At 32.8% G+C, this 10441-nt stretch overlaps 2 protein-coding genes across 2 annotated transcripts; both read right to left on the bottom strand.

Annotated features, from left to right (window-relative positions):
• Positions 1-7225: 7225 nt before the first annotated feature.
• Positions 7226-8293, bottom strand: LOC123266117. Its single transcript, XM_044730148.1, has one exon. It carries the CDS (start codon positions 8291-8293, stop codon positions 7226-7228), a length of 1068 nt encoding a protein of 355 aa, XP_044586083.1.
• A 25-nt stretch (positions 8294-8318) lies between these two features.
• LOC123266116 lies at positions 8319-10025 on the bottom strand. Its single transcript, XM_044730146.1, has one exon. It carries the CDS (start codon positions 10023-10025, stop codon positions 8319-8321), a length of 1707 nt encoding a protein of 568 aa, XP_044586081.1.
• Positions 10026-10441: the final 416 nt, after the last annotated feature.

The following is a 10441-nucleotide window of genomic DNA, read 5'->3' as shown; positions in this document are numbered from 1 at the left end:
TCGTGCGCCTGCTACCTTCCTCGTACCTGGCTACCGTTTCTCAGGTTCCATACTCCGAAATGGGCAATCCACGCGCCGCAGCCTTCCTTGGATATGACTCCCGTTTCTCAGATCCCCTCTCCGACTGTCGGTAAATTAACCAAAAGTCCTAACACTGGGTAACACCGCGTGACAACAGCTAATTAACCGACAGAAAACGGTAACAAGCAAAACAACTATAGTTTAAGTAATTTCAACGTCCCCCTTGCTCGAATCTGAAGCTCGCCGAATTCCAGGGTCAAAAGGGGGTTGTCATCAATATACAAACCGAAATAAAAGCCAAAACAAACTCACTTAAATGTAAATAATAGATATATTAATAAATCTAATGAAATAAATCCGAAAAGTCAAACAGGTTATGATAAAGACAAAATAAACAATTTATTCATCAAAATCAATTAAATAAATCAATGAAAAAAAATTACAAGTACAACAAAACTCACGTAGTACAATTTTAGGTTATATTAAACCCCAAAACTAAATCAAACGAAAATACAAAGAAAAACGATTTCAAACTATAATCTTACATCGGTAAACGCACGCGTACCTTCCGTCGGTAACGAAGATCCGATCAAAACTGGTCTTTACAAAAATAAAAATCCTCACACATACTCTCACTCGTCGTGAGCGTCAAAATCGCGAACTAACTGGCAAAAGCTGGTTCCCCACCTACACGGCGTATGGTCACCTACTGGAGTTTTGACAGAAAGTCAAAAATCCAGGGAAGTCAAAATATTGTTAAGTGTTCAAAAGGTACTTACCAATGTTCTAGGCGAACCAAGGTAATGTCCCTCCAGGTGTTATTATTGGAAGAGTATTCACCACAAATAACACTTTGTCACAAGACTTCCTTTTTGCCGAGCCAAATTTTGGCGTTTATCATTTTTCCCCTAACTCTCTTGTAACGAACCGGAAGGGTCGTTTTAGACACCTGTCCGGTGTCCTCGAACTAGCATTCAAAAATAATTATTTATTATTTTAATCGTAATTTCCTTCATTCTCTATCCATTCGTCTCGCGAATTCTAAGTTTTTAATTTTCTCTTTGAAATTTAAATATCAGATGCATTCATTCAATTTAACAGATTACATAAATTTCCATCAGAATACATTTCCATACAAAATCCTCGTCGGAACTTATAAAATTTCTTACATAAATTATTTTCACAAAATAATTAATTTCCAAAAATTATTTTCCATACAAAATAATTTTTGGGACTTAGAACAAAATTATTAATTGTATATTTCGAATTTTATTCGAAATATTCAATCAGTAATTTATTTCAGATAATTTCAATTTTTGTTCTCTGAAAGATGATGAAAAATGCTTATTTCATAATTTTTTCTGAGATTAAATGGATTTTAAGAGCTGGAATTGTATAAAATTCAAGTCTAATAATTTATACAATTTCATAAAATTTCATTAAACTCATGAAATTTTATAAAGTTCTATAAAACTTTGTAAAAACTCTTATAAAAGGCTCGCTAGTGAAACTTGCGGTAATGAATAGGCAATTTATAAATTTTCATAAAAATTGATTGAATCTTACACTTTCAAAAATTTTCGTCTAAAAGCGGACACAGAGAGCTTTAGACTCTCTGCGAACACAGAAAACTTTCACAGAGTGAAATTTTTTCAGAGTAAACGATGTATCCGTGTCATTTGAATATTTTTTAATACTTATTGATTTCTCAAGACTCGAATCTTTTTTTAATTTAATTTTTTCCGAAAATTTAGTATTTTTCATTTGGATTTTTCTTCTTCAAAATTTCAATTTACAAAATTTAGATTTTTTTTAAATTTCAACTCTTTTAAGTATACCATTTTTTTAATCTATATTTCTTTTTAATTTCAATTTTTTTCGAAATTTGAATTTCTTTAATTTAACATACTAACAACATTATGAAACTTGGTGTACACAGTAAAAAAATTTTGCGTCATTGTGTCAAAAAATTTTGTGTTAAAAATTTTTATGTTAAATATTTAATATTTTTTTATGTTGATTTAACACAATAAATGTTAAATTTATACTTAAAAAAGTTAAATATTTAACACAAAAATTTTTAACACTAAAGTTTTTGACGCAATGACGCAAAATTTTTTACTGTGTAAAATACTATTACCTAGTCTTGTCAATAACAATCATGGAACTGTTTGAATGATTTCAAATACAATGTTTCATAAGTAGCAGCACTAATGTCAGAAAATTATTTTTCAAGTAATAGTGCAATATTTAAATGACTGACATTTAATTTCTTGACGCGAAATCATAAGAAATTATATGTTTACTCGCTTGACGGTTTAAAAATTTAGAGTTCATGCCACATAAATTGAACTCGGTATTTTGTTATCAGTTTCACACCAAGTCATTTATACTGAATGAAGTCGAAAATATTTTTACAATGGATAAAAGTACCTAAATTTATGGAAAAAATATAAGTGAGAAACATATGCACCGAAAAAAAAGTATTTCTTGCACCAAGAAAATTTTGACGGAGGCCGAAGTTATATTGGAGCAAGAAGTGTTTTAGTGTCAAGAAATTTTGACTTCATTCACGAAATTTTCAGTCATCTCTGATATATTCTTGGTCCAAAGAAATTTACCTTTGAGTCAAAATTTTTTTTCAGCAGTGTATGGAAACATACAAGCAAAGATATAAAAAATTTATATCCCACATGTATTTAATTTGTATGTTTTTTTCTTAAAAACGTAAATGAAAAATATTTTGTATGTTATTTGCTAATATCTTGGATATATTCATTAATATTATAAATTATAAATTTTTGTTATTAAGAACGGACTTAAATTTGCAAGGTACCGGCTTAAATCAGCTGTTTACCTCTTCCTGATTCTTACTAAATTTTAAACCAATTTTCACTAATATTTAGCGATTAATTGTAAATTAGACATCTTGTTAAAGAAGTTTTATATTTGATAAATTTTGATCAATCGATAATATTAAAAATATACATCCCCCAAATTTTATCAATATTATGGAAAATAATCGTTTGTCACTGATTTAGAAAATGACTTTCAAATTACGTCAGTATTATGTACAATTGTGACAAATTATTGATGTTAAATAATGACTCACAAATGGTATCGGTATTACGTACGACCGTGACTTGTCACTGATGTAAACACATGATATTAATCTTACGTCAAGATCACGTACAACCGTGACTTGTCACTGATGTAAACGCATGATGTTAAACTTACGTCAAGATTACGTACAGCCGTGACTTGTCACTGATGTAAACGCATGATGTTAAACTTACGTCGTTATGACATACAATGATGGCATTAATGTTACGTAATATTGTAGTTTATATATTATCTCAGTTGTACGTAATATCTAAATTATTTCCGTTACATCATAGAGAAGTAATAAACTTACATCAGTATGATGTCAAAAATATATCATATATTTTTACATCATAATTGGATCACAAGACAGGTCAATTTTACGTCATATTTACGTAAAATATTGTGACATTCCTATGACTTATAAATGACGTCATATTGAAGTCATGTGTTCACTGGGCAGTTAATAGAGCTTATCAAATATAAACAAATCCTTCTATCAGTGTAGATTTTTTATTTCAAATTATAAAGTTTGGAAAATTATTGGTCACAATTGTTAGAAATGATGTATAAATATATTTATTTACCTTCTATACTCTTATGTTTTCCGCCCCTACCTTTAGGAGGACGCTCTGAATCTGATCTTTTGCTGGTATTATTTTTTTTTCCGTCACATTTTGCCGGCAGTTGCTTTTTTTTAATTTTTTGCGAACTTTTTTCTGGCTGTGTACCCCTTGGTGTTGTGTTTGTACCCGCCGAATTCATCACTGTAATATTTCGATTCCATTTAATAATATTAATTTATCTTGTTATAAAGTAGAGATTACTAATGTATTTGCATACTCATTTGACTTATATCTAACCTAAAGAATTTGTGGCGTCAATTGTTGCGGATTGCCGTTGCTGATTTGTGAGACTTATAATCAAAGGTGGTTTGTAAGAAGGAATTACTGATTCCTGGTTTTCTTTTAAACCTGCAGCAAATATTTACATTTATTCATTTCACATTGAAAAAAAAAATAATTATCTATTTCCTAAGCCTGAAGCCGTTATACAAATGTACAAGTAAATGTAAAATAATAGATAGAATTTATTTCATTATTTACTTATTGTTTCTTTGCATTCGGTCCATTCTTGTATTCACGTATGGACGATCATAAGGCTTTATCATATTTTTTTTCGCTTTAAGGTAAAAGCCCCAATAGATGATCATGTACCAGTATATGATCACTCCATGTATTTGTATACCTATATTTGTGAATATAGATATACAGATACATGGAGTGATCATATACTGGTACGTGATCATCTATTGGGGCTTTTACCTTATACATTTTTTCATAGACTTATAACAAATATCTCCTTCTACACTAGACGCACAGCAGTCAACTGACGAGAGAATATCAAAAAATTGCTGACAGAGAATACTGCCCCCCACCCTCTTCGCTCGGTAATTGTTTTCACTGCCGCCGTTGAGTTGTGCTCTCAGCGCTCACGGGACATTACATCGGGTGTCTCGAAATCTTATACGTAAAATGCTCCCTCCCTAAGGCATAACAATCATCCGTTTTTCTTACAATTATCCGTTAGTGGCTTACAGTAAAAAAAAAGACAGAATAACGATATCTTAAGGAGGAAGCAGTGTACCGTTTTTATTTTTTTTTTTTTTTTTGGTTTTTCTCAATATTAATTATAATAAAGATAGATAGTTATTATTATTACTCTAAGCCGAATAATCCCGATCCAAATTCTTGAAGAATGACTAATTTTTGATTATTACTTCTTCACCATAATATTTTATCGGTATGAGGTCTCATACCATCAGAGAAAATTTAGGTGAAATTCACAATTAAAATTCGTTTATCGACAATTATTGTTAGAGAAAGATGTAATTTTTACTCAGTGTAATTTTTCAGTAACTGAAAAAATAATTCAGACAGCTCAGACCAGGACTCGAACCTGCATCTTTTGGTTAAGTTCCACTGAGTAAGTCTCTTTTGGCCAAGGCTTTTAATATTTAAGGTATTTAATATATCTATATGTACATATATACATATATAGATATATATATATATCTATATATGTATATATATATATATATATATATTATATATATATATATATATATATATATATATATATGAGATATGGAGTACGCAAAAAATATGGTGAAATGTATATGGGTGATTCAAATATTTCATTTGCAAATGATACAATAATTGTCAAAGAAAGAAATTATCCAATAACTCATGGGTTGTTGGAATTATTGTTTACAAAAACACCGAAAGATACGTTTGTCACGCAAGATAATAAGACAAAATATTTGGAAATTATCCAGAGAACAAATACTCATAGGAAAAGTTATGATTCAAGTAAAAGTATTTACATAGATTCAACAGATAAGTATAAGAAATATATTGCTGATTTTGTTGAAAAGCATGGTAGAGGACTACCAAAATTTATGATTACCACCAAGACACCCATGGACTACGTATACTGGGATGATCCAAATGAACTAGTTGCGGCAAATGATCGTTTGCGGCTGCTGATGGCGTCTCAAGCTGCTGGAAATCCAAGTCACACAAATGAAATCATGTCAATTATTGAAGAGCTAAGGGAGGCTGGAGTTATATATTAAAAGTTTTTAGAAAATTATATCATTCACACGTTGACAGTCAAAGTGTTTACAACTATGAGCATCGATATATTTGGACGCCCACTGGACAATGACAAGTCAGGTCAACGAGAACCAGCTGGTAGAGGTTTCAATGTAACTTCTGATGGAAACTATACCATTGAGAATAAAAGACTGTGCAATCTTGTTAATCCTTCAAATGAACACGATGCTGCGACAGTGCAATTTGTACTGAGACATATATCTGAACTGGATAAAAGCATAGACAGTGAACAGAAAGAGATTATTTCACATTTACACTCTGAAATAGTAATACTGAAAGCTTCTATAATAAATTTGCAGACGACTATTGAGGACGTTAAAGCAGTAGTCTCCACTCACCAGAATAATATCAAATATCTCTTTGAGAAACTCAATGGTCGACAAAAAGGTAGTGATAGCTAAAGAGCTTCACAAACCAGCTCGCAGGAACTATAAACGTCGTCATGTTGACATCCGAGGTCTTGATGAGACTTGGCAAGCTGACTTAGTTGAGATGATTCCATATGCAACAGTTAATAAAGGATACAAGTATCTGCTTACAATCATAGATATATTTTCAAAATATGCCGGGGCAGTTCCGATTAAATTAAAAAGTGGTGTTGATGTCACTAGTGCTATGAAGTCTGTACTCCAGCAAGGTCGTGTACCTAAAAATCTCCATGTTGATCAGGGTAGAGAGTTCTACAACAAAGAATTCAAAGATCTGATGAAGCAGCACAAGATAAATCTTTACTCAACATTCAGCAATCTCAAAGCATCTATTTGTGAACGTTTTAATAGAACACTCAAGAATAAAATGTGGCGAGAATTCACAGCTCGTGGTAGTTACAAGTGGACTGATATACTTGATGACTTGGTGAATACTTACAACAACACCAAACATAGTACCATCAAAATGAAACCTGTTGATGTTACCGCTGCTCAGGAGAAACAACTGCTTGAAAAAATCTATCAAAAAATTAAACCAAAATCAAAGAAGAAAAATAAATTCAAAGTTGGTGACAAGGTTCAAATCAGCAAGTATAAAAATGTATTTGAGAAAGAATATACACCAAACTGGACGACTGAGATTTTTACCATCAAGACAGTACAAAACACAAATCCAACAACATACAAGCTTGTCGACTACCAGGATCAACCAATACAAGGTGGATTTTATGAAGAGGAACTCAGCAAAGTCAAATATCCAGATGTATACTTAGTTGAAAAAATTATTAAAAACCGTGGAAATAAATAATATGTTAAATGGCTAGGTTTTGATACTAAACATAATAGTTGGATAAATAAAACAGATATATAATAAATATATTTATTAACAAAAACTTAAAACTATTTATTTACAACCTTAAATCTATTTATTTACAATGTTAAGTCTAATTATTTACAACCTTAAATCTAATTATTTACAATCTTAAGTCTAAGTATTTACATTTTTCTCCTCTTAGCTGGTGGCTCTACATCGGCTTTCTTGTAGCCCCATGGAAGAGTGTCTGTAGAGTCTTCCAGCAGTTGACGTTTATCATCATCCCAGCTCAGTGCAAGCTTATTTTGCTTGATTGTTCTTACAACATGTCTATCACTTCTTATCAAGAATTGCTCTTTACAAATATTTACATGATCTAATAAGCAATTCTTGAAGTCATCAAACGTGATCGTTCGCAACGTTGATCCCTTGACTCCCTTGGCTCTCTTCTTCACCTCACTTTTTTCATGCAGCTTGAAAGCGTACAGCTTTGATCTGAGGCCGATAAACTCTGACACAATTTTGCCATTGTTTTCGTCCTTCATGAGCCCAAGAACCTTCTTATTCTTTTGAGGCATGCCATACTCGTTGTTGATTGGGAAATCAGAAGTATCAAACTTGTGTATATCACGTTTGATGACTTGAAAAATATCAGGCACTTTGAAGTGATAGATGAAACTGTCCGTGTCGGTATAGAGCAGCTTTGCAGCGTCATTGTCGAAGTTTTCCTTGACATATTTGTAATGAAAATCATATACAAAGATCTTTGACAAGTCCAGGATACTGAAACCGACATAAATCGGTTTATTGAAGATAACATTCAATTTATTCAGCTCAACTATTACTAGATTTTCCCCGAAAATCGTGAAGCTGTTAAAGTTTGATTTTGAAATCAAACTTTTTGCACCATATCGGCCGAGCCACTTTGTCACCAGCTTGACATCCTTGTGTTTACGCACATTCTCCATGGTCTTACCAAACACTGCATTGTTCATGAGCTTGAAAAAGTTCTTTTCAAACTCATTGGCACCATTTTTACGACACTCGGTGTTCTTGTCGATGTAAGGTTTGAGCCACGGTGACTGCGCAAACTTTAATACTCGATGAACTTTAACAAGTTTTATCCCGAGCTGCAAGCACTGTTCCAAGTTCTTATAATGAATTACATAATTCATTTTTGGATGCAGTGTTGTAGCTAGCTTACGAGTCTTGCTGCCTGGTGGAGTGAAGTGTTCTGGACACAATGGCATGTCTTTATGGTGTTCATGTAGATCTTCAGGATTCATTAGAGTTGAATATTGATGAAATATTCTCCTCTGTGATATTTTTCTCCCACTCGAAGGAGCCTTGAGGAAGAGACATGCTCATTGCAGCTCCGTAGAGGTTGTTTACGTCCAGATACATGATGTAGGACTCATCTTCTTCTGGATTGAAGTCTTCACCCATGTAACGGTTGTTGGCCTTGGCATATCGATTGGTGCATTGAGATACTCCACCACGGAGACCTTTCTCAAAAAACAGTATCTTTTCGGGATCTAGTAATAGCTCAAGTTGTACCCCTGTATGTTTGAGCATGGCGGAAAAAGCAAGTCCTGGAGCAGTATAATAATGTAGAGCGTCTAATTCATAAGTTTTGTAACAACTTGCACGGAAATTTTCAAAGATATCTGCCAATAATAAGACATCTGTTTTCAGATAGAGATCGGAGTATTCACCGAGAGTCTGTATATTGAATTTACTCCATACTGTTTGGGCAAACGAGTAGTCTTCGTCACTGATGTGCTTGTCATTCAGTCGAGAGTAAAAAGCTTGTTTGTCTGGTAGTTCAGTCTCGTCTAATTTTTCTAAACAGTCTATGTATTCATAAGGAAAGATTCCTTTGCTTGTTACAAGTTTAAGTTGTTCCGGGTCAGAACAAAACTGTCGTGTGATTTTCATGTCATCGTCAGTCAAGTAAGATGAAAGTTTGTCAATACTCGATGCCATGAATCTAAATGAGTCGATAAATCTAAGATGAATGCTGGTATCGTCTACAGTTTTAGTAAATGCAATGTACTTTTCTTTATTAATCGGTAATATTTCTAGTGAACCATTGAAAACTGTCGCTACAGACTCTAAGATAAAGTGACAGTCATAGCCGGATAAATTATGAAAAACTATTGGAATAATGTGACTTTGTTGAAAATTTAAGTTACAGGAGTTATAAGCAGCTCCTCTAAATTTCCCGGTGAAGTGACAGTGATCTCTCACTTTCTTATCATTGGCAGATTTAAATGGCTTATTACAGATATGACAATTCACTGCTTCATTAACTGACTTTTGTTCTTCATCAGTCAACTTTGGTAGAGGTTTTGGATTTCTTAAATAACTACTGACTTGATGGCTTATAGATTCAAGTTCTTGTACAAACCACTTAATACATTCTTCTGAACGATTTAAATTGAACTTGGACAGTGAATTGTCATAACTGCAATGTAAATAAAAAGCTATACTGTGAGGTGTATGCTTTTGAATATCTTCTGTTTCCTCCTCCAGGACGCTTTCAAGATCCGCGTATACAACAAACGATACTGGATCTTTGTATTTATGATCTCTGAATGATAATATTTTGTTTTTTTCGGTGGGTAGAGTCATTCTGACTTTGTTATACTGGAGACAATCAGACTGATGTCTCTGGAATGATGCCTCTTGTTTGAAATGACAAAGACAACGATCACAGAAGAATACCTTCCAATGCCCCTTTTTAACAGTATTTCCTACTAATCTTGAAATATTTCGTATCCACGCAAAATGAAATATAGGTCTGTGATTTTCAATACTATCATCTTTGTTTAATGTCCAGTTTGTTTCGATCATGAGCAAATGAATAGCATCTTTCTGACACTCAAGATTTGTACTCAAGTACAGAGGGACAATGATACTAGGATCTTCTTCATTTTCTTTTGACTCTATACCGTACACATTAATCCTCAAATCATTCATTTTTTCAAATGATGGTATGTTCTTTAATTCTATTGGAAATGTTATTCCTGTATATGATCCAATACTGAGCTGAGATATGGATAAGATGATGGTAAATTTCTATGTGCTTTAACTGGATATAGAGCCGCAACGACACACCAAAGAAAGCAGTAGTGATCCTTGTTTATTATATTGACTACACCTTCCGTCTTCCGAATGTCACCTGGGACTTGTACAAACGTTGAAATTCCCGCTTGAAGTGGTGTAAATCTTGAAATGTTAACAGACAGGTTGAGAGTTTCTGACAAACTCCAACCTGACTGATTTTCTTGAAGCTCGTCAACTTTTCTCAACGTTTGACTCACCACGCTTTCTTGATACCATTCATGTAATAATGTTTCAACCAAGATTGTAGAGCTCTTACTTTGAAATGTCTT

The sequence above is a fragment of the Cotesia glomerata genome, linkage group LG5 (assembly GCF_020080835.1).
Source record: "Cotesia glomerata isolate CgM1 linkage group LG5, MPM_Cglom_v2.3, whole genome shotgun sequence".
Classification (NCBI taxonomy): Eukaryota; Metazoa; Arthropoda; class Insecta; order Hymenoptera; family Braconidae; genus Cotesia; species Cotesia glomerata.
Note: the sequence above shows the minus strand (reverse complement) of the source record. Positions and strands in the feature narration are given on the sequence as shown.